This window comes from Enhydra lutris, unplaced genomic scaffold, assembly GCF_002288905.1.
Source record: "Enhydra lutris kenyoni isolate GAN:26980312 unplaced genomic scaffold, ASM228890v2 scaffoldscaffold1, whole genome shotgun sequence".
In the NCBI taxonomy this organism is placed as follows: Eukaryota; Metazoa; Chordata; class Mammalia; order Carnivora; family Mustelidae; genus Enhydra; species Enhydra lutris.
In genome coordinates, this window is record NW_019154085.1 from 98,335,159 (window position 1) to 98,362,953 (window position 27,795).

At 41.0% G+C, this 27,795-nt stretch overlaps 1 protein-coding gene across 1 annotated transcript in view; it reads left to right on the plus strand.

Annotated features, from left to right (window-relative positions):
* The window catches only part of LOC111140922 (NCK associated protein 5), a 784,669-nt gene that overhangs the window by 718,311 nt on the left and 38,563 nt on the right, over nt 1–27,795 (plus strand). The window contains exons 12-14 of the mRNA XM_022493188.1: nt 3,067–6,833; nt 7,560–7,737; nt 14,886–14,961. Coding sequence (XP_022348896.1) covers nt 3,067–6,833; nt 7,560–7,737; nt 14,886–14,961 — 4,021 coding nt within the window. The remainder of the gene's footprint in view (nt 1–3,066; nt 6,834–7,559; nt 7,738–14,885; nt 14,962–27,795) is intronic.

The window sequence follows — 27,795 nt, forward strand, 5'->3', positions numbered from 1 at the left end:
TACATTTATATTATTTCAGGAACATCTACAGTGCTTACCATGTGCCACATACTTATTTAGTATTCACTTACATAATAAACTCATTGAATATGAACTTGAAGGGGACTACAATATTAACTTACAGAATAATAAATATATGACCAATGGTTCTTCTATAATTCACAGGTTTTTTTTTTTAATATTGTTCTGTATGGAAACAGAAAGGAAGCCTGCAGGAGATACATTAGGCTGCCCTACTTGGAGGAATCTGGGTCTAAGTCACAAGTACTTACCTGACCCACGCAGCCTTGAAAGTATTTCACAAGTATTAGCTCATTCAGTGCTCGTAAGAACCTAGTTAAATAGATTCCTCTAGTCCCCTATTATACAGATGAGAAAATGGAGGTGCTAAGAACTAAGTAGCCAGCCAAATATCTCATAGCTGGTAAGTAGCAGAGCTGGCTAGTTGGTTCCAGAATCACCCTCGCCATTCTGCTCTGGTGGCTTTGTTAAATCTGCCATGTTTGGGATGGATTTGTTATATTAAGACAAAGAATGTCCTTTAAAACAAAAAACAAAAAACAAACAAACAAACAAAAAACTGTGTAGAACTGTAGTTGACCAGTCCAGAAATAAGAAAGGACTTTGGGCATCAAACCCAGGCCACTGCTTTCCCAGGAGCACCCTTCAGCTAATTTCACCGCTCCCCCGAATAGCCGTTTTCCAAGCAAAGCCTGAAGCTGCCTATGGAAATGCCAGCTCCTGCCGCCATCTCTCCTACAGGGGATGCATGCTTTTTTTTTTTTTTTTTTTTTTTTCAATTTTCCAGAGTGTTCCAAACTTTTCCCAGGTTATTAGATACCATAACATCCTGTGGAAAACTGATTGAGGAATGTGACTAATCTCACAGGATGGAGAGCCTGGGGCCATGGGAGGTTTGCAGCCACTGGCCCTAGGATGAATCAGACCACAGGGGCAACAGGCTGTGAAGAGGCAGCAGGAGGCGGGCTGAGCACATCTTCCACGGGTTGAACATATCTGCCTTTTTCAAGCTCTTGCAGGGTACTTTTGCTGGCTCCTCTTCTTATTGTGAATGTGCCTCTCAGGATCATGAAAATTCTTAGAAATCCTAACAGTGGCAGCTTGCCCACATTGGTCCTTAATACCCAGACTCACTAACAAGATTTCTCCTGATGTCCAAAGAAGTTTTTAATGGTGTAAAGGAAAAGAGAGGAAAGGGGAAGCATCACCAAACAACATTTATCCACAGCAACTTCTGACCCTGGCGAATTTTCTGAAGAAAATATATCATTTGACTTAAAAACAATAAACATAGATAAAAAAAACAAATAAACACCATGTGTTATTGCTAATAGCAAGTGTCATTTTAACAGAAATGTCTTAGATGCAAACAGATGTTCAACACTTACAAAAAAAAAAAAAAAAACCAAGGCTCCAATGTAATTTTCTGACACTTTTCAACCTCTGCATAGGAGCACATGATCTGTGCTCAGTTATGGGACAGGGGCAGCTGGTGTAGAGATGCCAAAGGGGGTTGTGCTCTAAGCCAGGATGGGCACAGAGCACACATCTAAAACCACCAGATTCACTCACCCAAGTTCTTCACCATTAATGATATAGCCTTAAAAAAAAAAAAAAGAAGAAGAAGAAGACGACGATGATGACTGAGGTCAGTGCCCAAATCCCACTGATTTCCCGGAGTCTTAGTCTGTGATTAACCTCTGCGGGTTCCATTTAGGAGAGGGATGTGAGGATAACCTACGATCTCTATTATGACACTGACTAATATAGAGGAGAGAATGGAGGTTGAGTTTGGCTCCAGTAACCTGGCAACGCCTACAGGCATGCAGGCTCCAGAGCCAACCTGCAGCTTGGGTGCAAATCGCCACACCACTGCTTTGGAGCTGAGTCATAGGAAGAACCTGGGCAACCAGGGCAGAAAGCATTGTTCCAACTCTTCCTTAACTGTGCGATCTCCAACAGACTAACCATGCTGCCTCTCAGTTTCCTCCCTAGTAAAACAGGGTTGATAATGTCTTCCTCACAGTGTTGTTCTGAATATTAAATCAAAGCCCTGTTCCAGTGGTTGCTACGCAGCAGACGCTTGGGAAATGCTAGCTTTCTCCTTCTGCCCCACCACTTCTTGTTAGCAGTACTATGAAAAAAAGGAAGGTCTGTGCAGGATATAATGCTTTTTCTGTGTCGTTTCTTGGTCAAAACTAGCCCTGGTATTTGGAATGGTATGAGGAACAGGAAATTGACCTTTCTTGGTAGGTGAATCATTACCATAGGGTTTTAACAGCTAAGGAACGTCCCACTGTTAGATATATATGTAAGTGTCTCACAGATGTTCCCCTTCGACCAAATAAAGTCCTGAAGTCACAGAAGTATCAAACCTTAAAGTGGAAGGGACCATAGAGATAGGGACCAACTTACTTTTCCATTTGCCCTCTCTACCTCTCAGAAACACTATATGGTGAGGCCGTATCTGGTTATTTCCTAAGTGTACCTTGAACCTATCTTCATGATTCAGGTCTTTGCCACCCCACTTCTACCCAGAAATCATTTCCCCCATTTATCAACTAAGACAAACTTACCCTTCATCAAGGGCTAGGTAGGTTTTAAAAAACCAAAATCAAAACAAAGCAAAAAACGCCTTATATGCATTTCATGGTTTTTCTTAGCAGAGGTTTGATTTCTCTCCTCTGAATTTCTGGAGTTCCTACTACATTTGTATTGGTCAATTATAAAACACAAATACACTTGGATATTGCTCCCTTGACTTCTGGCTATTTGCGCCCCGTCTCCTCTCCCCTGCTGATCCCCATGCTCCTCAAGGACAGGCTCCTTACCTACCACTTCATTATACCATGGGTTCCTTAGCTCAGAAGCTGGCAAAACAGAGATTGGCTACATTGTTAATGATTAATTTGCATTAAATAATTAAAGTGTGCATTTATAGATGAACACTTAACTGCTAGAATCAAGTCTAATGACAGACTTTTCCTTTTTACAGTTGTGATCCACGTGGTTCAGTGATTTCTGATACCTACTTTTCTTTCCTAGAAATCATCACAAAACTGGGATAAAAGGCTAAGTATTGACTCTTCACTCCCGAGTGGCTTTGCTAGTCCTACAGATGAACTACCTCCAGCTCGTATCAAGGAAAGTCACATTTTGGAAGGACTGAGAAAGCTACAGAAGCGAAAAGTGCTACTTGAACCCCAATCGGTGATAACCAAATGGGGTTATAAAGATTGCATGAACTCCAATGAAGGGATATATTCTCCAGGAATTAAGAGCAGCAGCCTCAAGGACTATACCCCCTGCAAACCAGCTGACAGGAGGAGTCCCTGCAAGGAGTCCCACGAGACATTTGTTTATGACACAGATTCCCACGATGATGCCGATGAGGACTCTTCCTCCTTACCCTTGCTCCAGGCAGCTCCAAGCCGGGGCTGCAGGCTGCACAGTCGTAAATTAACCCACAGTGTTTCTGACAGCCTATTTGGCTGGGAGCCGAATAGAAAACACTTTTCAGAAGGCACATCCTCAGTTTACCCAAGGGAAAGGCCTGAAAAGCTGGCCAGTTGTGCCAGCAACTGCCCCTTGGAGAGGAAGCTGTGCCCGCATGCACAGACGCCTCAGGTACGGAGAGAGAGGGAGCCGTGTGACCCTGGTTCTGGCCATGTGGCTCTCAGTCTCCAGCTTTCAGACACCGATGACAATGAAGCCCTCGACGAGTTGCACATCGGTAGCAGTGACGAGAAAAGCCCTTCAGACTTGTCACTGACTGTCGACACTGACAAGTCCATGGAGAATCTGGACATCCTCATGGGACTTGGAAAATCTCAACATAGGTCTCCTGAAGAGGAGGAAAAACAAGTGCCCATCCCCTTAGAGAGTCGGCCAAAGACATTTAGCTTCATTAAGCAGCAGAGGGTTGTAAAAAGGACTTCTTCAGAAGAATGCATTACTGTCATCTTTGATGCCGAAGACGGCGAGCCCATTGAATTCAGCTCTCACCAGACAGGCGTTGTCACTGTTACCAGAAATGAGATTTCCATCAACCAAGCCCCTACTGGACCCAAGGCAGAACTCACTGAACTTTCACCTCAGGGAATTGCTCATTTACAGCCGGGAGCTGCTGCAAGAGACTACACTTTCCTAAAGAGACCTGAGGAGGAAACCAAGAAAAACATTCCAAAAGGTGACATAGATAACATTGCGGTGGCCCGCAATGGTTCCTTCAGCCCCAGGACAGTAACACAAAGTCCTCAGCGACAAAGACCGGGCAAACCAACATTGAATTTGTCATGCCAGAGTAGTTCTAGGTCTTCGGTGTCCATGGGTATCTATCAAAAGCAGAGTCTGACAAAAGTCCCTGCCAGGGGCAAGGCTTCACCTCAGAAGTCAAAAATAATGGAGCCTGAAGCCTCAGCAAGAGTCCCCTCCTCTGGCCCCGTGTCTCTTGAAAAATCTCCAGCCTTAGCTCCCGGGAAACTCTCGCGATTTAAGAAGACTGAGGGCCCAGCACCCCTTTTTGATTTACATACGGATTCACACATTCCAAAACACCCCAGCCAACTGCCTCATGGCTCCAAAATGTCCAGCAGAAAGGACTGGGTCCCGTGCTCCAAGAGTCAGATTCCAGCGTCACAGTTGCTGCCAAGGTCCCTCACTGAGCCTAGTGATAATGGAGAATCCCTGACGAGGGACAAACACTGTGACTCTGGGCCAGAGGCAGGGGTGAAGTCACCTTCCCCCCCACCCCCTCCAGACAGGTCAGGCTCCCTTCTCGTCAGGCCCAGTTACGACTATTTGCCACCACCCTCATCAGCCAAGCCTGAAACCAGGGTCCCCAGTGAAGCAGCAAGGACTATGTACAAATCCCCCCCTCTGAAAGGACCCTCTGCTCCTATTATTTCTTCTAATCAGATCCTGGCAGAAGTGCCGGGGAAGAAACCTTCTGTGGCCTTCAGAAAGCCTATCTTCACTCACCCTCCACCCTCCACAGAAACAGTGATTCAAACCAGATGTTCCACACATACCCCCTCTAGCTCCTTTGTTGTGATGGCCCCAGGGCCCCCAAAGGTCTCCCCAAAGAGAGGTGTCCCCAAAACTCCGCCTCACCAAATGCTTGGGACCACACAAATGGACACTGGGTTACGGACTCCCAAGAATTGTCCTTCAGCCCATGAGCCACTGGAAATCCTGTCCCCCAAAAGTGTGTCTCCAGGAAGAAAAGGACAGCTGAATGACTGTGTCCCCACATCACCTAAGCCTTCCTTCTTAGGGGTGAATGAGGCACCATCATCTCAGGTTAGCAGTCACTCATCATCACCGTCTTCCAAAAGCCATAACACCCCATATGGTTGTCCAAACGCTCATGAGAAAGGCCTGAAAACTCGCCTTCCAGTTGGGCTCAAGGTTCTCATGAAGTCTCCCCAGTTACTCAGGAAAAGTTCCACGGTGCCAGGGAAACATGAAAAAGACAGTCTGAATGAAGCCTCTAAAAGTTCGGTGGCTGGGAACAAGTCTAAGCCCGAGGACGCCGGGAATCCAGTGAGCCTGGAGACCGTAACAGATGAAAGAAATGTGACTCCACTGGGTTTTCAGGCACAAGACAGGCTGCCTGAAGGGATTCCCCTGGATACAGCAATGCCAGAGTCATTAGAAAACAGCATCCCTGGGGCTGATGGAAAAGATGGGGTAGAAAACAAGTCTGTGAAAAGATCCCTCTCCTCCAGTAAGCCACACCTAAAACCAGCCCTAGGCATGAATGGGGCCAAAGCCCGCAGTCAGAGTTTCAGCACTTACTCAGGAGACAAGCCCCCTACACCCCCCGTGGAAGGGCCCGGCAAAGTTCGAACTCAGATTATCACCAACACTGCTGAGAGAGGCAATTCCCTCACCCGGCAGAGTTCCTCCACGGAAGGCTTGCCCAAGACCCCTTCTGCCCCCATGTCTGATGGTCTTCCCGGTGCTGGGAGGCCTCTGGGGCATCCCTCCTCCAGGCAAGGCTCCCCCAGGAGTACAGGCAGCTCCAGCAGCCAGCATGGGAGCCCAAACAAGTTGCCTTTGAGAGTCCCTCCCAAATCCGAAGAGCTCCCCACCCCATGTGGAATGGAAGATGAGCAGGGTTACCCCGAGGGAGGGGACAGTGAGGCTGTCCCTGAGGAAGCAGGCAGCGGCCACCACAGATATCCACCTGCCCCCACAGACTGCCCACAAGCCCTGCAGAACCCTGGGAGGACACAGCATCCGGCCAATTTTGAACCCAGCAGGACATCCAAGCTGGAGACTTCTGGAAGGTGTCCAGATACTTCTACAACCAGGACTGGCGCTGTGAGCCCTGAAGCCCCCCTCTCACCTACAATTGAAGAAAAGGTCATGTTGTGCATTCAGGAAAATGTGGAAAAGGGCCAAGTGCAAACAAAGTCCCCCTCTGTAGAAGCAAAGCCAAAGCCTGGGCCTTCTTTTGCCAGCTGGTTTGGTTTTCGGAGTAGACTTCCAGCGCTCAGTAGCAGGAAAATGGATGTCTCCAAAACCAAAGTGGAAAAAAAAGATGCAAAAGGTTTGGGGTTTGGAAATAAACAACTAAAATTGGAAAAGAAAAAAGAGAAAAAGAAGCCTGAGCTGCAGCGTAAAATAGAAAATGAACTTACCAGGAACACCAAGGTGGCGGAGAGTCCAGACAGTAGTTTACGAAGCAAAAATGATCTGAAAACACCGCAAGGCATTTATGACCAAATGAAGTTTGAACCAAGAAATAGACCCAGCCCTGTTACATGTTCTACTAAAGATACATTTATGACGGAACTTTTGAACAGGTAACCTGTTGGCGAAGGGAGGGTGTGAAATGTCAGAGGGCTCCCCCCACCGAAACAAGGAGAGTTATTGACTTCCCACCCAGTAAACCCCAGTCAAGCATGTTTTCATACAAGCAGAAATGCAGAATAGCAGCCTTTTCTACATTAGCCAGAATTTAAACAATGAAATAAAAGTTAGCAATAAAATGATAATTTAGTCCATGTTACTTTGTTAACCAAACCAGTGGTCTTTGAAATTAAAGAATGGGAAGTTTTATCAAGGTTGATAGCAATTCAACCTATACTGGAACCGTGAATGTACCCACATGGCATGAAATGGAAGAAAATTATACATACATTTTAAGGTATGCCGACCTCATTGATTGTACCAAGCAAACGTATACTTAGAAACGTTACAGAGGTAATTACATTTCCCGCTGATCTTAAGCCAGACTTGTGTTTAGCAATCACTCTTCAGTGGCTTTTATTTTGCTCCCTCCTCCCCCCACCTCACAAGCAGTTAAAAAAATAAAAATAAAAATAAAAAAAGTTTTTGTCAAATCTAAACTGACACACTACTGGAATGTCAGATGAAGATTTGATCAAGGCCACTGACAAACATTTATCACTCAAAGGTTTAAAGACAAAGAGATACAAAGAGGTTACTTTAAACATTAAAGGATTGGAAAAAGTAGTGATTGAAGAAGAGCAATGTAATTTATCAGAGGAATCACTTTCTACCTGCAGAGTTGATAAGAAAGCAGCTCAACAGACAGAAAATGGATCAAATAATGTTTCCTGCAGGAGTGTGTTAAAGGGCAGCTCCCAGGGCTCCTGTCTCACCAGCATCTCTGCAAGCACTCAAGGAAACCACAAGAAAAACATCAAAACCAAGGTCGATGTGGAAATACTGAAAGGCTCCCTGGTAAGTGCTCCACCCATCTTGGTTCCGAAGTGAACCTGCCTGGGTTCTTTCTACCTTTGCTGATGGAAATGAATGAGCAAGAGATTGGGAAGGGTAGGAAAGTTCCAGAAAAAGGAGAGAAAGCTGGTGACGGCTTCCCGCCGAGAGGTGGCAGTGAGATTGCAAACGGGGCGCTCCATCTGGTAAGGCTGCTGTGTTAGCTCCCTTTCAGGAGGACGGTGGAACCAGACAGTGCTGGCAAATGACACTGTGATGTCAGCTGTCATCTTCAAATTCTACTCCTGTGCAGGGGATTTGTTTGATGACCTCTTCCTTCACTCCCAGTGATACAAAAAGGAAGGAACATGGTTATGAAAACCAGAAGTGCTAAACAACTAGAGAGATTATTGGCCATTTTGATGGTTCAGTTTAAGAACTGTTCATTTTTTTGGAAGTTCTGTCTATGTACCAATTCCTCTCACCTAGACAGGTGTTAAGGCCAAGAAATCTACTTTGCAACTTGACTCCCTATTATGCAGTCTCTTAATTGTGAGGTCCAGAACTCAGGTAATTTCCTTTAAAAAAAAAAAATGGGTGAAAGGGCATTTTCCATTTCCCTAGCACTTGCTAGTTTCAAATAATAGTTTTGTTTTAAAATTACCTTAAGTTGCACTGAATCTCCTTACATTCCTTCTGTTCTTGCATAATTGCTTTGGTGATGTTCATTATTTCTTTATGTAAGTTTTGAAGCACTTACATAAACAAAATATTCTTTTTACAGAATTACAGAATTACAGAATTTACAGAATTACCGTATCCATATATTTTTGTACTGCAATCAAAGAAATTGTAAAGTATGGTACCTGCTACCATTTTCTTAGGGAAACCTAGTAATTATACTTTTTTTTTTTCCCCTGGAGTGGTTTAGAGGTGATTTTAGGAATAACGATTGGCATTATTAGTTATTAAGAATTTCATAGACATATTTCAGTTGACAACAAATGCACACTTTTCTTTCAAAGAGCTCTGGACTCTGAGGAGCTGTAGTCTTTTATATTAAACTCAGAAATCCTGTGGGAACTATGTTCTTCACAAAAAATTTTTCTTCCCCCCCCTTTTCTCTTCTGGGCTTCCATGGTATCCTCCCTTCTTTGAAAACGTAGATGTCCCCTGCATTATAAAAATCACAAATTATAAGCATATCTAAGACTGCCCTTGTAGTGTCACCGAAAGGAAAGAGAGAGAATGAATGCTTGGAAATGTGCAATATGCCCAGAAATTCAATCCCACTGATCTAAAACTTTGATAGCCTGGCAGAGCCCCTTATCGGAGGCACTCAATTTAACTATGCCCCATTTAATATGTTTCTGACAGCTTAGGGTATATCTTCACTGCACAGAAGTACCAAAGAAACAAAAAGACCCTCTGTTTGGCTTTTACAGTTTCATTTTTACTTTCTTGTTACTTCCTAATGCTAAAATAATTTCTGTGCTTTTCGTCTCTCGTCTTCAGTCTTTCACAGTGTAGTAATAAGTGTCCTTTGGTCCTTTCAGAATATCTACAAGAAACACTCTTACTGTTTTCTCTAAAGTACAAAGATTCCCTAACCACCCCAAAATACATAATCAATTGGGATATGCTAATTTTTTCTAGTTAGCTACAAGAGGAAATTAGTCATGCTGGGAAGCTTTTCCATATAGAGGAATATTATTAACCTGGGTAGCTGACCAGCCAGTCTTTCTTTCTTTTTTTTTTTTTAATGTAAAATACAATGTTTTTTGTTTCATCTCTGTAATCATCAATGTGGAGTGGACGAAAATTACTAATTCCAGAGAGGACATTGCCATAGTCTCCTTTGGGACTAGTACATGACTAGCAGTGAAAACCTATTTATTATATGTTATCAGCTTACACAGGAAGTAAATTAGATGCAAAATAGGATATATTCTAATACCATAGCACATTGATGGGAATACCCATGAACCTCTTAGAATTCAGAGTTTGAGGGAATTTTCCGCTGCTAGGGCTCAAGGTAAATTTGCTGTCTGCTTATTTTAAACTATGTTGCAAAAGATTCTTCTCATTGTAGTCAGTTGGGATAAAAACAAGAACTGCACATAATACATATGGTATGTTTTTGTTTTTTTTTTTAATAAAGTCACTGTTCAAAATCTTATATCACCATCTCTTCCCTTTACAAACCAAGACTTTATTTCGTTATGAGGGTCCTCAGGGATTTTAATTATTTTAATCTGTGGTGATTATAATGCAAAGATTATTTCCATACATACAGCTATGTATGTAGCTGACCTCCATTTAGTCTGCTACTAATTCTGTATCCATATCCATTTTCAGGATTCCTAGATACATTTTAAAAAATGCGTAAAAGTCCCATTAATTCTTTGCAGAATTTAATTTTTTTCTCCTTTCAGAGCCTTAATTAGAGTCTTATGTCCCCATTTAGGCCATCATTTACAGACCACTTAGCTCTAATTTTTGTGTAATTTAGACAAGGGCCATGTTACTTTGTACTTTTACTTGAATTATATAAAATCATTATAAGAGGGGGAAAGGCATCCCCAGGAAAGACTGCATTGGTATTAAGTAAATAATCAAGAAAGAAATGCATTCTATTGCAGCATGTCATAAGTCCTTCCTTCCTGTGGATTCAGATAATTTTGTGGAATGAGAAGTCTCAAGGGAAGGCAGCTCCAGACTCCTGTTTAACTATCACTGGACAAAATAAAAATTGTTAACAAAATTAACAAGATCGTATACTTTCATCATGCTCTGGGAAGAGATGGCCTTTTCAATATTTTAATTTAGAGTATTTTTTTCTCCCAGCGTCCCATAGTCTGAAAAAGAAAACCACGTATGCTAATAAAAAAGCATCAAATACTATTCCATTAAAATGGTACTGTGGTGATGAAATAGGATAAAATAGTACAATAATTACGCAAATTGTTATCATCTTATTAAGTTCTGCAAAATGTTATAATTTCAGCATCCTTAATTGAACAGTTCTGTTCTAAGTGCTATTTTGATGCTAATAAGAAGCATGCATATTTTGCCCTCCTCCTGCAAATTTTTCTAAATGACTAACTTTTCTAAAAGTAATGCCTTCTGGAGTTTTCCTTCCAAAAATTACTGCCTGTCTCACTTAGGTTCATTGTGTTCTTTTCATTTGCAATAAACTTCGACTGCAAAATGTTGTCTTCTTGGGAAGCAGTTCCCAAGCAGTTCAGTTAGGATGAGTCAAGGAAGAAATGTAAGCAGAATTTCAAATGAAAGGTGTCCCCAAATGTTGGATTTAATTCTAAAAGTAATATATAATGTAATATATATATAATGTACATACATACATAATATATAATGTACATACATACATAATATATATATGTTATATGTACGTTGCGTGTGTGTGCATATATATATATATATATATACACATATATATATGGTGAATTATTTTGTCCATTTTCCTCCAGGTTCCTTTGTAAGCTCCTTCCTCCCTGTGCTTTCTAATAATAGGGGTTAGTAGAATATAATGGGCACAGTGACATTTAATGGTTTCTTGTTAGAGATCAGTATTTGGTACCATTTTTGACTACAAGGGCAGAGCCCAAAAGATGGACAAGAGTTGAAAATGCACCATTACAAGGCACCCAAAGTACTGACAATAAACTTAAACCAAAAATAGCCAAGAGTTGTTGCCTGAGTTACCTGCAACTTCTTACCAAATAGGATATTGCTTGACATTAATTTGTATCAGTTCCTGTTAGAACAATGGCCGAGAAAATTCTGTATCTGTAACCACCATTCTTTTCTGAGCCAAACTTCTTGATTTTGTGAAAACTCTCATCTTTGAAGTACTTTGTCTCATGAAGATTGTCCCAGTTGTCTCTATCTTTGGCAAGTTCTTAATCTTGAGTTGCCAGCCCCTTAGTCCCAGGAAAGTTCCCACAACCTCTCACCAATACCCAGCCACTGCGTGATCAAGAGTGAAAATTAATTTTAAGTTCAGCCTGTGAAAAATGTAAATAGTAAGGGGAATCAACTGTCAAAATAAATTATGCCCCTCATTTCCATAGGCAAACGGATTTCTTTAATAACCGCCTTGCATTGAAATCTATTTGGATAGATAATTAGAGCCAACAAGTATGCCATTCTAAGGCACTCCCCCATTTGTCATTCCTTTGCTGATTTTTCACCTATCTTCTTCGGATTTTCCTGTCATGGGTCATCTGCTCCTCATGGGTCATCAGCCCAGGAAACCTGAATGAATTAGGGGCCTTTCCTCTGATAAGTCCCCAGAGGCCATATTTAGCATTTGCTGTTAAGCAAATAGAGCCCTAGGAAAGTTCTGACAAGCAGCTGACAGGTAGGACTATAGGACAGCTTTTTTTTTTTTTTTCTTTCCTCAATATGATACTCGGAGAAAGGTGGTAGTTAAGTTCCACATACAGATTAGGGAACCAGAAGGGAAGGGAAGCAGAGAATTTAAACACACACACACACACACACACACACACACACACACACAGTCTCTGAAAATTTTTGCTACTCTTGAATAAAAATAAAATTTATGTATACATGGAATACTGCCTACATATCTAACTGCCAGACACTAACAGAAAATAGTAGTTCTTTGGAAGGTCTGGGAAGGAGGGCTGTAACAATGACTCTGAAAAATTTAATTTTGGCAGTGAATAGGGGCCAGAAATGCCCACTCTAAAACCGAAATCCTCTGTGACCTTGAAAAGATCATTAACACTATATGAGCCTCCTATCCTTTATCTGCAAGGTGAGAATCTGATTTTAACTATTGGATTCTTTAGTTTAGAGCCTCACAGACTGATAGGATGATTCCCCGATAAGCCAGCAGGTGAGCAGGGGATACCTTCAAGTTTAAAATAGATCACTGTTGGGCGCCTGGGTGGCTCGGTGGGTTAGGCCTCTGCCTTTGGCTCAGGTCATGATCTCAGGGTCCTGGGATCGAGTCCCACATCGGGCTCCCTGCTTTGTGAGGGGCCTGCTTCCTCCTCTCTCTTTCTCTCTCTTCCTGCCTCTCTGCCTACTTGTGATCTCTGTCAAATAAATAAATAAAATCTTTAAAAAAAAATAGATCAGTGTAGAAGAACCTAAAGGAAATACTGTTTTACATAACAGGTAAGAGAAAACATGAGACATGTATGGGCTGAGAATATAGAGATTTCCTTGATGTCTCTCTAAATGAGGATGGAAGTTTCATGTTGGGTTGTTAAAGGAAATGTAGGTAGTTTGAGATCCCTTTGTCGGTGGGTCTTTTGATAGCCTTGTGACAAACAGGTCACTGAGCTACACAAACTTTAGAAGGCAATTAAGTAGGATGTTAGCCTTGCTCATGCTCACAGTGCTTTTCTACTCTGCTATCCATAAATGTCCACTACCAAAGTGTCCACAGACTTGATGAAGCCTCCCCCCACCCTTGCCCCGTTCCCCAACTTTCTTCCTCTGGACGTGCTAAAAAACAGGGAAGTGCCCGCAGAGCAGAGAGCTGATGGGGGGAAGAAGTGATGAATGTGACCTCTGGATATTCAATCCTTGGTCTCTCCTTGTGGGGTTCAGGATGCCTTCTCCATACTCTCTTCAGTCTGCCACCTTCTGGCTCTCAGCACATCCAGAACAAGCACCAATTACATTCTGATATTGGAACAGAAGTTATAAAATATAAATAATTGGTCTTATTCCATTAGATATGAAAAATAGGTAAAAAGTCAAAAGCTAAATCTAGCTCAAGGTCAGTATGCAACCATATGAATTTCTATATTGTGAGTATGAAATAAGAGTTTCTTGGCATTCAGCTCAAGCTCCTGAGCATATCCACTGACGGCCTCTAATGTATGTGCCGAAGCAGAACCCCACTGCATTCAGTGCACAGTTCATGTCATTATCACTGGCTTCCCAGGTGACTGATGAGGATGTATTTTAAGAGAGTGTTTTAGGGTCATTCTGCCAACAACCGCAAGCTGTCTTGAAATTGAGGCCAAGTCCACTGGCATAGTCAAAGGAAAATTTGAGAAAAACAAAGTGCCCACAGATGAACACAAATCTGCAGTCAGTTTTGCTGAGTTTGAATCCTGGTTCCACCACCTTGGCAATTACTTATCTGTTTCTTCAGGAGGAGGAGGCTAACAGTAGCATCTAGCTCGCTCTGGGGAGTTTGAGATCACAGGCATGAAAATTGTAACTGAGTAATCCGTAGTATTTCAGAGATTGCCTTTTAAATAGTGGTTCGTACTGGTTGCCATTGTTGCGACCACTGCCACTAGATTGAGAAGCAAGGGACATGAGTCTTAATCCCAGCACTTGCACTTACAGTGCGTTGAAGGAAACTTGCTGGAGATCAGAATTCTCATTCATAAAACACTGTGACTTATTCAGGTTTCTCTAGAGTTCTGCCGAGTGCTAACCCATTCAGCATCTGGATATTTCAGCTGAAATAGAAGGGGAATGTTTTTGACCTAAAAAATCAATATAAATGTGTCACTGCTCTAGTTCACTAAGTATACATCACAGTCACCTTATGTTTCATCATAGAAAGAACAAAAGAAATCATTTTCTTAAAGAGTTACATTCCAGGAAAGGGTCAGGAGATCTAAGTATATTTCTTTCTTCTTATTAAAATAACTTGTGGTAGAAGTCACTGTCTCTGGAGGAATTATATTTCCTTTGACTTTAATTTTACCTAACAGCTTTGTGTTATTGACTTTATTAAGTCTTAAAAGCCAAAGCTGTATCTTTAACATCTTATGGAGAATTAGGTGCCCTGTAAATCCTCATTTCCAGGTCTAGGGTTATGTTTCTGAAAATATACTCTTGCTCTAGTAATTAAAATTTGTGATACAGCCAAGTGATAGAGTAGGGAAAAGTAGAATGAAGAAAATATCTATGCATGTATATATATATCTATGGGTGTGTACACATAGATGCACACACATACACATTCACATATATGTATGTACAGGTATGCATGTTTACATGTATGTGTGTGTATACATGTGTGTTGTGTGTGTATACATACCCACTCACACATACTCACATTTATTACAGAATGAAACATCATTCTGATTGTGAACAGTCAATTTATATAACAAATAAGAACTTACATTATTTTCTTGTTGCTGCAGATAAAAGAAGCAAGTGTGAGCCTACAGGAGGATGAAGATACAGTTGCAGATTCCACATTTCAGAGCCACATCATAGGTAAACATTTACATCTTGGTACATCTTTATGGGTGATACTTTCTGAACGTGACCTTCTTTCAGACACAGTGTGTTCCTATAGAGCGTGTCTCACACCTAGCCTCTATGAGGACTGGGTCTTAACTTCTTCTTTTTTTTAATATATTATTTATTTATTTGAGAGAGAGAGAGAGAGAGCACAGGGGGAGGGAGGGAGAGGGAGAAAGAGAGAATCTCAGGCAGACACCACGCCCAGTGTGGAGTCCTGCATGGGGCTCCAGCTCACGGCCCTGCGGTCATGGCCTGAGCCAAAACCAAGAGTCAGACGCTGAACCTACTGCACCACCCATGCGCCCCGAGGACTGGGTCTTAACTTCTCACACATGGTTATTTTTATCTTCTCGAACATTGGAAGCTACTGTAAAGTAAGTAGTTCAAAACCAGACCCGTCAAGAAAACATCAGTGTTTTCAAAGCAACACACTGCAAAACGACGAGAAGCAAGTCCTTGTGGACATGAAAGGAGAATAACACTGAGGATACATAACTTCTCTGGGGACAGCAGTCGACTTCGAGTCCATCCGGTGTCTATAATTATCTCAGGAAGCATTTACCTAACTACCATTGGTTAGAAATGAGAGACGGTAGCTTTCTTAAATTGAACTTTTTTTTTTTTTAATAGAGTGTGTTTTTTTTTAATAGAGTGTCTTTTGGGAGAACCCTGAGTGTGATAGTCCTGTTTCTGGAATAAGTTTGATTTGTCAACTCCTTCTTGAAATTGTGCATCAGCCTAGACTGAAGGGACTCAGCTTCCCAACACAGAGCGACTTGCTGACCCTTTGCTGACCTGTTTTCAGCAGCCAGGAGGCAGCTGGTGACAGAGTAGTTGTCTGTGACTGTGATCCTTGTCAGGTGACGGAAGAGGTGATACCTTCAGCTGTTCTGGGCCACCGTGGATGGTTGCAGAATTTGTTTTTCCTCGGGCTCTAGGAATTGCTGTGCGTGGAAGCATGCTGATTATTTAGTATTGCACAGGACACCGAGGCATGCTGGAGTAATTTCTACCAATCACATTCGGTATAGCAGTTAATAGTGAGTTCCACATTGGAGGTCATGACAGCCCCCTCCTCCCCCAGATGCTTAAATTGGTATCAGTTGTGTGTCATTAGCTGATATGCAAGTTAAATACGGTTTAAAAACCTTCAAACATGACACTATGTAAAGCCCCACTGAATCATCATTTTTCCATAATGAGGTGTTCCTGGGCCTATGAAATAACATATATAAAGTTAGAGGCTGCGTGTTTTTCAAAAGAACTACAGTAATCTATCCTTTAATAGACTTCCAGTTTTTTTTAGATTTGCATTGTTTGATAGCTAGTAGACATAAGTGGCTATTTCAGGTTCAGTTTCAATTAATTAAAACTATATATAATTAAAAATTCAGTCCTCCATTTGCACTAGCCACGTTTCAAGTACTCAGTGACCACGTATTCATGGTAGCCTATATGAACATTTCCATCGTCACACAAAGTTCCCTTGGAAAGTGCTGCTTTCGATTACTCTCAGGGAAGTAAATTTGGACCATGTTTCTGACAGCGAGCTGACTTGGTCTGCACACAATGTAGATTTATCTCCTCAAACTAGGGGAGAACTATATGATAAGCTGCTGTTGTCTACACGTGAAACAACAACGACAAAGCTGACCAGCCATTTTACGTAAGTAATGAAGTCATTTAATCATCTTACACAATTAAAAATCTGGAGGAAGGTAAATATGAAAGAAGGCTAGTAGCTCAATGATGTCATCAAAAGCCCTGGCTTTATGTCCTCATCTCTGTTGTCTTTGGTTACAAATTGATTCCTGACACTCCAGGCATTCCATTTACATTCAAGGCACAAAGTATAAGGAAGAATAAGAGTTCCTTCAGAATCCACCCCACAGACTCCATTTTTCATGGCATTGATGAGAACAAGATCATGAAACCAATCCTAGCTGTAAAGGAGGCTGGGGAAGTTCGTATGTTGCTTCTATTTATTGCATGAGATAGCAGGGAGAATGTGGTTGAGAATATTCCCTAGGTTAACCAGTGAATAAGATCACCACAGCCAACCTTCTAAAACTTCATCCGTTTCTTTCTTTTTTTTTTTTTAAGATTTATTTATTTATTTATTTGACACAGAGACAGAGACAGAGATCACAAGTAAGCAGAGAGGCAGGCAGAAGCAGAGAGGGAAGCAGGCTCCCCTGCTGAGCAGAGAGCCTGACACAGGACCCTGAGGTCATGACCTGAGACGAAGGCAGAGGATTAACCCACTGAGCCACCCAGGGGCCCCAAACTTCATCCATTTCAAGATTGAATGAGGCTCAATAGATCAAGTGGTTATTTCTTTTTATTCCAGAAGAACGGCTGAGAATATATTTTTAGCACCCTGATAAACCAATATTCTTCATTTTGTCTAAACAAAGTGTTGTCACATAGCCTCACAATATTATATAACCATAGAATGTTTTTCCGCTCACAGTAACTGAGCAAATCTAAGTATATTATGCTTCTAACCAAATATCAGCTAATGTCTGTCACAAAAAAGAATAATCAGAAAATCTGTGACCTGAATGTTTGCATTTCTGTAGTTAAGGATAATCACGTTGGTTTAATCAAGGTGTTATGAGTTGATTATAAGACAAGATATTGTTAACTAAGCCTGCTCTATGTTGAAATTCAAGATTCATGAATTAAGTAAAATAATACAACTAATTTTTTTCTTTAAAATCACCCTAATAAATGTCAGACTTCAATGTTAATAAGCAGCAAGAAAATGACTAGCCTAGCCTAATAGAAATCTTAACACAAATGATCACAAACCCCATATTTCTAATTGTTCTTTCCTGCTATTTAACTGTAATAGGTTAACCCTACATATTATATTAATTATCTAATAGGATTAAATGATCAGTGGGAATTAATTCAAATAATACTTTCTTATTAAAAACACCAGCCAGGGAGGAGTCAAGATGGCGGAGAAGTAGCAGGCTGAGACTACTTCAGGTAGCAGGAGATCAGCTAGATAGCTTATCTAAAGATTGCAAACACCTACAAATCCAACGGGAGATCGAAGAGAAGAAGAACAGCAATTCTAGAAACAGAAAATCAACCACTTTCTGAAAGGTAGGACTGGCGGAGAAGTGAATCCAAAGCGACGGGAAGATAGACCGCGGGGGGAGGGGCCAGCTCCCGGCAAGCAGCGGAGCAACGGAGCACAAAATCAGGACTTTTAAAAGTCTGTTCCACTGAGGGACATCGCTCCAGAGGCTTAACCGGGGTGAAGCCCACGCGGGGTCAGCGTGGCCTCAGGTCCCGCAGGGTCACGGAAGGATCGGGGGCGTCTGAGTGTCGCAGAGCTTACAGGTATTAGAACGGGGAAGCCGGCTACAGAGACAGAGCCGAGGAGTAAGCTCTAAGCTTGGGGTTACCTTGAGCCGGTCGCAGGCTCGGTCAGCTCGGAGTGCGGCCAGAGGCCAGGGTGACGGGAGTAATTGGGCGCTGTTCTCTGAGGGCGCACTGAGGAGTGGGGCCCCGGGCTCTCGGCTCCTCCGGGCCGGAGACCAGGAGGCCGCCATCTTCATTCCCGCCCTCCGGAACTCTACGGAAAGCGCTCAGGGAACAAAAGCTCCCGAAAGCAAACCCAATCGGATTACTCAGACCGGCCCAGGTAAGGGCGGTGCAACTCCGCCTGGGGCAAAGACACTTGAGAATCACTACAACAGGCCCCTCCCCCAGAAGAGCAACAAGAAACCCAGCCAGGACCAAGTTTACCTACCAAGGAGTGCAGTTTCAATACCAAGGAGAGCAGCGGAATTCCAGAGGAGGAGAAAGCAAAGCACGGAACTCATGGCTTTCTCCCCATGATTCTTTAGCCTTGCAGTTAACTTAATTTTTTTTTTCTTTTTCAATTTTTTTTTCTTCTGCTAAATTTTTTTAACTTTTACCCTTTTCTTTTTTAACGTTTTTTAACTAGTTTATCTAATATATATATATTTTTTCCTTTTTATTTTTTTTCTTTATTGGTTTTCTTTTTTTAATTGTTTCTTTTTTTTTTTTTTTTCTTTCTGAACCTCTTTTTATCCCCTTTCTCCCCCCTCACGATTTGGGATCTCTTCTGATTTGGCTAAAGCATATTTTCCTGGGGTTGTTGCCACCTTTTAGTATTTTACTTGCTCCTTCATATACACTTATCTGGACAAAATGACAAGGCGGAAAAATTCACCACAAAAAAAAGAACAAGAGGCAGTACCAAAGGCTAGGGACCTAATCAATACAGACATTGGTAATATGTCAGATCTAGAGTTCAGAATGACGATTCTCAAGGTTCTAGCCGGGCTTGAAAAAGGCATGGAAGATATTAGAGAAAGCCTCTCGGGAGATATAAAAGCCCTTTCTGGAGAAATAAAAGAACTAAAATCTAACCAACTTGAAATCAAAAAAGCTATTAATGAGGTGCAATAAAAAATGGAGGCTCTGACTGCTAGGATAAATGCGGCAGAAGAAAGAATTAGTGATATAGAAGACCAAATGACAGAGAATAAAGAAGCTGAGCAAAAGAGGGACAAACAGCTACTGGACCACGAGGGGAGAATTCGAGAGATGAGTGACACCATAAGACGAAACAACATTAGAATAATTGGGATTCCAGAAGAAGAGGAAACAGAGAGGAGATCAGAAGGTATATTGGAGAGAATTATTGGAGAGAATTTCCCCAATATGGCAAAGGGAACAAGCATCAAAATCCAGGAGGTTCAGAGAACCCCCCTCAAAATCAATAAGAATAGGTTCACACCCCGTCACCTAATAGTAAAACTTACAAGTCTTAGTACAAAGAGAAGATCCTGAAAGCAGCCCGGGAAAAGAAGTCTGTAAAGTACAATGGTAAAAATATTAGATTGGCAGCAGACTTATCCACAGAGACCTGGCAGGCCAGAAAGAGCTGGCATGATATATTCAGAGTACTAAATGAGAAAAACATGCAGCCAAGAATACTATATCCAGCTAGGCTATCATTGAAAATAGAAGGAGAGATTAAAAGTTTCCAGGACAAACAAAAACTGAAAGAATTTGCAAATACCAAACCAGCTCTACAGGAAATATTGAAAGGGGTCCTCTAAGCAAAGAGAGACCCTAAAAGTAGTAGATCAGAAAGAAACAGAGACAATATACAATAACAGTCACCTTACAGGCAATACAATGGCACTAAATTCATATCTCTCAATACTTACCCTGAATGTTAATGGGCTAAATGCCCCAATCAAAAGACACAGGGTATCAGAATGGATAAAAAAACAAAACCCATCTATATGTTGCCTACAAGAAACTCATCTTAAACCCGAAGACACCTCCAGATTTAAAGTGAGGGGGTGGAAAAGAATTTACCATGCTAATGGACACCAGAAGAAAGCAGGAGTGGCAATCCTTATATCAGATCAATTAGATTTTAAGCCAAAGACTATAATAAGAGATGAGGAAGGACACTATATCATACTCAAAGGAACTGTCCAACAAGAAGATCTAACAATTTTAAATATCTATGCCCCTAATGTGGGAGTAGCCAACTATAAAAACCAATTAATAACAAAATCAAAGAAACATATCAACAATAATACAATAATAGTAGGGGACTTTAACACTCCCCTCACTGAAATGGACAGATCATCCAAGCAAAAGATCAACAAGGAAATCAAGGCCTTAAATGACACACTGGACCAGATGGACATCACAGATATATTCAGAACATTTCATCCCAAAGCAACAGAATACACATTCTTCTCTAGTGCGCATGGAACATTCTCCAGAATAGATCACATTCTTGGTCCTAAATCAGGTCTCAACCGTTATCAAAAGATTGGGATCATTCCCTGCATATTTTCAGACCACAATGCTCTGAAGCTAGAACTCAATCACAAGAGGAAATTTGGAAAGAACCCAAATACATGGAGACTAAACAGCATCCTTCTAAAGAATGAATGGGTCAACCAAGAAATTAAAGAAGAATTGAAAAAATTCATGGAACAAATGATAATGAAAACACAATGGTTCAAAATCTGTGGGACACAACAAAGGCAGTCCTGAGAGGAAAATATATAGCGGTACAAGCCTTTCTCAAGAAACAAGAAAGGTCTCAAATACACAACCTAACCCTACACCTAAAGGAGCTGGAGAAAGAACAAGAAAGAAACCCTAAAGCAGGAGAAGAGAAATCATAAAGATCAAAGCAGAAATCAATGAAATAGAAACCAAAAAAAACAATAGAACAAATCAACGAAACTAGGAGCTGGTTCTTTGAAACAATTAATAAGATCGATAAACCCCTAGCCAGACTTATCAAAAAGAAAAGAGAAAGGACCCAAATAAATAAAATCATGAATGAAAGAGGAGAGATCACAACGAACACCAAAGAAATACAGACAATTATAAGAACATACTATGAGCAACTCTACGCCAACAAATTTGACAATCTGGAAGAAATGGATGCATTCCTAGAGAAATATAAACTACCACAACTGAACCAGGAAGAAATAGAAAGCCTGAACAGACCCATAACCAGTAAGGAGATTGAAACAGTCATCCAAAATCTCCAAACAAACAAAAGCCCAGGGCCAGATGGCTTCCCGGGGGAATTCTACCAAACATTTAAAGAAGAACTAATTCCTATTCTCCTGAAACTGTTCCAAAAAATAGAAATGGAAGGAAAACTTCCAAACTCATTTTATGAGGCCAGCATCACCTTGATCCCCAAACCAGACAAGGATCCCATCAAAAAAGAGAACTACAGACCAATATCCTTGATGAACACAGATGCAAAAATTCTCGCCAAAATACTAGCCAATAGGATTCAACAGTACATTAAAAGGATTATTCACCACGACCAAGTGGGATTTATTCCAGGGCTGCAAGGTTGGTTCAACATCCGCAAATCAATCAATGTGATACAACACATTAATAAAAGAAAGAACAAGAACCATATGATACTCTCCATAGATGTTGAAAAAGCATTTGACAAAGTACAGCATCCCTTCCTGATCAAAACTCTTCAAAGTGTAGGGATAGAGAGCACATACCTCAATATTATCAAAGCCATCTATGAAAAACCCACCGCAAATATCATTCTCAATGGAGAAAAACTGAAAGCTTTTCCGCTAAGGTCAGGAACACGGCAGGGATGTCCGTTATCACCACTGCTATTCAACATAGTACTAGAAGTCCTAGCCTCAGCAATCAGACAACAAAAGGAAATTAAAGGCATCCAAATCATCAAAGAAGAAGTCAAACTATCACTCTTTGCAGATGATATGATACTGTATGTGGAAAAACCAAAAGACTCCACTCCAAAACTGCTAGAACTTGTACAGGAATTCAGTAAAGTGTCAGGATATAAAATCAATGCCCAGAAATCAGTTGCATTTCTCTCCACCAACAACAAGACAGAAGAAAGAGAAATTAAGGAGTCAATCCCATTTACAATTGCACCCAAAACTATAAGATACCTAGGAATAAACCTAACCAAAGAGACTAAGAATCTATACACAGAAAACTATAAAGTACTCATGAAAGAAATTGAGGAAGACACAAAGAAATGGAAAAATGTTCCATGCTCCTGGATTGGAAGAATAAATATTGTGAAAATGTCTATGCTACCTAAAGCAATCTACACATTTAATGCAATTCCTATCAAAGTACCATCCATTTTTTTCAAAGAAATGGAACAAATAATCCTAAAATTTATATGGAACCAGAAAAGACCTCGAATAGCCAAACCAATATTGAAAAAGAAAGCCAAAGTTGGTGGCATCACAACTCCAGACTTCAAGCTCTATTACAAAGCTGTCATCATCAAGACAGCATGGTCCTGGCACAAAAACAGACACATAGATCAATGGAACAGAATAGAGAGCCCAGAAATAGACCCTCAACTCTATGGTCAACTAATCTTCGACAAAGCAGGAAAGAATGTCCAATGGAAAAAAGCCAGCCTCTTCAATAAATGGTGTTGGGAAAATTGGACAGCCACATGCAGAAAAATGAAATTGGATCATTTCCTTACACCACACACGAAAATAGACTCAAAATGCATGAAGGATTTCAATGTGAGAAAGGAATCCATCAAAATCCTTGAAGAGAACACAGGCAGCAACCTCTTCGACCACAGCCGCAGCAACATCTTCCTAGGAACATCGCCAAAGGCAAGGGAAGCAAGGGCAAAAACGAACTATTGGGATTTTATCAAGATCAAAAGCTTTTGTACAGCAAAGGAAACAGTTAACAAAACCAAAAGACAACTGACAGAATGGGAGAAGATATTTGCAAACGACATATCAGATAAAGGGCTAGTGTCCAAAATCTATAAAGAACTTAGCAAACTCAACACCCAAAGAACAAATAATCCAATCAAGAAATGGGCAGAAGACATGAACAGACATTTCTGCAAAGAAGACATCCAGATGGCCAACAGACACATGAAAAAGTGCTCCATATCACTCGGCATCAGGGAAATACAAATCAAAACCACAATGAGATACCACCTCACACCAGTCAGAATGGCTAAAATTAACAAGTCAGGAAATGACAGATGCTGGCGAGGATGCGGAGAAAGGGGAACCCTCCTACACTGTTGGTGGGAATGCAAGCTGGTGCAACCACTCTGGAAAACAGCATGGAGGTTCCTCAAAATGTTGAAAATAGAACTACCCTATGACCCAGCAATTGCACTGCTGGGTATTTACCCTAAAGATACAAACGTAGTCATCCGAAGGGGCACGTGCACCCGAATGTTTATAGCAACAATGTCTACAATAGCCAAAGTATGGAAAGAACCTAGATGTCCATCAACAGACGAATGGATAAAGAAGATGTGGTATATATACACAATGGAATACTATGCAGCCATCAAAAGAAATGAAATCTTGCCATTTGCGACGACGTGGATGGAACTAGAGGGTATCATGCTTAGTGAAATAAGTCAATTGGAGAAAGACAACTATCATATGATCTCCCTGATATGAGGGAGAGGAGATGCAACATGGGGGTTTAAGGGGGTAGGAGAAGAGTAAATGAAACAAGATGGGATTGGGAGGGAGACAAACCATAAGTGACTCTTAATCTCACAAAACAAACTGAGGGTTGATGGGGGGAGGGGGGTTGGGGGGATGGGATTATGGACATTGGGGAGGGTATGTGCTATGGTGAGTGCTGTGAAGTTTGTAAACTTGGCGATTCATAGACCTGTACCCCTGGGGATAAAAATATATGTTTATAAAAAATAAAATTAAAAAAAAAAGAAAAGAAAAGCCTAGAGCCCAGGGCTGTGGCTGTGGCTGTGGCCTGGCCTGACAGGAAATGTGAGTGCGGTTGACAGAGCAGGAGTGGTGGGCGCAGTCAGCAGGCTGTTCCTGTCTCGATCACACAGGGAGCCAAACAGGGGCAAGAACCAAATGTATCCTCGGTAACAGAGCAGAGCGCTTTAGCACAGGGATTCGGAAGCCATTCGGATCTGGACTTGAATCTTAATCAGCTCCTGGCCCCAGAGTCTTGGGCAATTTGATCAAACTGGTTTTCTTCCTTTGCAAAATGGGGCTGAAGCTGCCTTGCATCACTGTATAGTTAAGTACAATATTGTTGTACAAATTAAGGGGGGGAAATTGTGTGTATGTAGCGAAGTTCCTGGCACTCAGAGTCAGCACTAATTAATTAAAATTAAACTAATTAAGCAAAAAAAAAAAAACACCAGCCAGTGAGAGCATCAAAAATAATTGTCTAAGGAGAGGCAGAGGGTCCAGAAATTCCCATAAAGAGGAGAAAATATCTTTTGAGGAGTTTGAGGAAGAAACCAAGTAGAACTGAATGATATCCAAGAAAACAAGGACTCATGGTTGATGCTAGGAAAGTGGAGGATGCATGTTATTTGCTCCAAATTTTAAAGAGGCACAAACAACAAGCTGTCCAATAGCCCCATAGGGTCATGAAATCTGTTTACTCTCCCCTGTTGGCTGGGTGCCTTCTTAGTCTCTTCCAAGGGAACCCTTCTGGCTCTTCTCACCAAGGGAGAGGATGACAAAGGGCATGGTCTAGCCCTGAATCCGGCTTTCTTTGGGGGAGCTCTGCGGAGTTGCCTTGGTACTCTCCTACCCACTTCGGGAATTACCTCTAAGGGATCTTTCTGGGGTCCAGCCAGCAACTAATACATTATGCAGGAAGATAATAGGTGCTCAATAAGGACCCCCCTATGACTTAATTATTAGACCATACACCAGCTTATTCCCATTGTCCCATTTCATTTTCTTATTCCCTGTTCTCTCTAGACTCTAGCTAGCTAATCTGGTAAACTGAGTCATGTCCACATTGGTGGAGCAGTAGATTAAGCAGGTGATTTTTCAGGTCACATATTTGCATTATAACAAAGACTCAAGAAACGTTTTACCTCTAGTTAAGAGGAGCTCTTGAAACTTTTTTATTCAAGTTTCAGGCACTCACATCAATGGTTTGAGCAAATTATAGGGTGAGGAAGAAAGGACAGAATCAGCCTGACTTCAGACACTGAATAACACAAGAAGCAATGCCAGGGAGGAAAGTCATTTTGTCATATAAAAGTGCTTTTGAGAGATAGCCTGCCTAAAAGCGAAGAAGTGGGACAGCAATGTGTTGAGTCAAATAGAGGAGATTCACAGAACCAGGTGTAATCTCCATTTCACATCAATGTAATTCATAGACCTCGTTCTCCTAACCATCTCACACCCAACCATAAAGCATTGAATCTACGTAGCATTGTGCCCAGTCTGGAGTTTGATAGAGGCAGAAAGGATAAAAGAGTCACATGCTGCATAGTTACTATTGTCACAGAATCTGTAGATCAGATTCCAGTGAAGGTCAACGAATGCAGCAGCTTCTTCACCCAACAGAGGAGAGAAGTCTTAGCCTGATGTCAAAATGTCTCCAACTGTGGTTCTTAGGATGGAAAGAGAAGGTTTCATAGACTCTTGATTCAAGATCCTCAGTTACATGGAGACTAAGAACCAGGACCTGGATGTTTATCTCATCCACATAGAAAAAGCTCTGAAACCTCCTTTTTTGTATTAATATTAATGACCTAATACCATATGGTCAACAATTGTTATCCATACATAGACTCTACAGTTTGAATTACCCAGACCACAGTTATTTTAAATCCAAGACAGGATTTCCATAGTTATTAGTACCACTAGTGTCAAGTTCAGATCCAAGTGAATGAAACCCCAGAGTACCGTGGTTTAAATAAGAACAGAAATTTCTTACTGCCACACAGGACAGTGCAGAGGAAGGTGATCCAGGCTGATAGTCTCTTCCTATCTTGTCCCTGTGGTTCATATGTTTTTCATTCCCAAGGTTACTTCATTTGTTCAAGATGGCTATTGAAAAACCATCCATTTCCTAATCAGCAGGAAGAAGTGATAAGGAAAGGTGTAGTTCAGCCTTTTATAAACACTTACCAGCAGTTGACCTATCCCTTCTGCCGTTGGTCAGTACTTAGTACATTGGATGGGAAACATGCGAGACAGGAGGCCATATGTCCAGAAAAAAATACAAAAACAAAAAGAAAACCTCCACGAGGTTCTCTGGAAGAAAGGGAGAATGGCTTTTAGAGAACATGTACCAATGTTAGCCAGCAGCCCACCCTTTACCAAGTCTGCCTCCTTGGTACAACAAACACACACAAACTTTCACCACCATTCAATAAAATGACAAAAAATAAATTAGAATCATTTTTGGAAAAGATATAATTAATTCTAATGATTGATGCCTAGTTTTTGTCTTGCATGACCTGAATGACCACTTCCTATTAGCATATTTTACCTTGAATTATTTTTGAGAAAATGTACCGAACTTGGATTAGTTTGCCACCACCATATTTATGAGTAATGTATACTTGGTCACCCACAAAGTATGTAGAGGTTCAAATAAATCTTCTGTTTAATATAATGCATCTAGAATTTTCCTTTCTCCAGAATGACAACCAATTTTCCTTTGTCTAGAATGAAATACCAGGGCTTCTGCTACTGTAGCTGCCAATCAAAGTTCTTGATAATTATCTGTCTTACTTCAAGAATATTATCAATATCCGACACTGAAAAAATTTGAAAAAAAATAGAAATTTAATGTATATGGAATGACATTCATACTAAAAATAAAATTAAAACATATCTTAGAAGCTTGATCAGACTTTTATAGCTTCTTTACTAGAAGGCTATTTAAGTCAAATGTTGTATTTTGAATAGTGTACCAACATGCTTAGGCTTAATTGAAGAAAGAGTGAACTATTGATGAAAACAAAATTATGTTCTGTTGACTAACAGACTGGAACTGAATGGAAAACTACTTAGATAATAAGGCCTATGGATAAAGAATAGGATGCAGTAGTTTACATCATTTGGATTTCATATTAATACTTCCTGGGATGATGCTATTTCTGCATCTCCAAACATAGAAAATGACATCTAAGAGGTACTATAAAGTAACAGCCTGGGAAAGGAAACTTAACCTGACTACATAGAGTTCTCCCATTTTTTAACCACAAGTGACAAATTTCAAAGGGGAAGCTTTGCATCTGGCAGCCTGAAATATAAATTCCACCTGTCACAAAATAGATCCATGGAAATAGGACCTTGTGGTTTCTTCTGACCAAGGACGGAAGTAGTAATATTCATTTTAATCCACTGACTATCCATTCTGTGCTAAACCTTGTGCTTGGGACATCACATGTCATCCATGTCATCCTCCTCATTTGTTTGTTTGTTCGTTCCTTTGTGGCTGATTCTCTGTTCTTGTCATCTG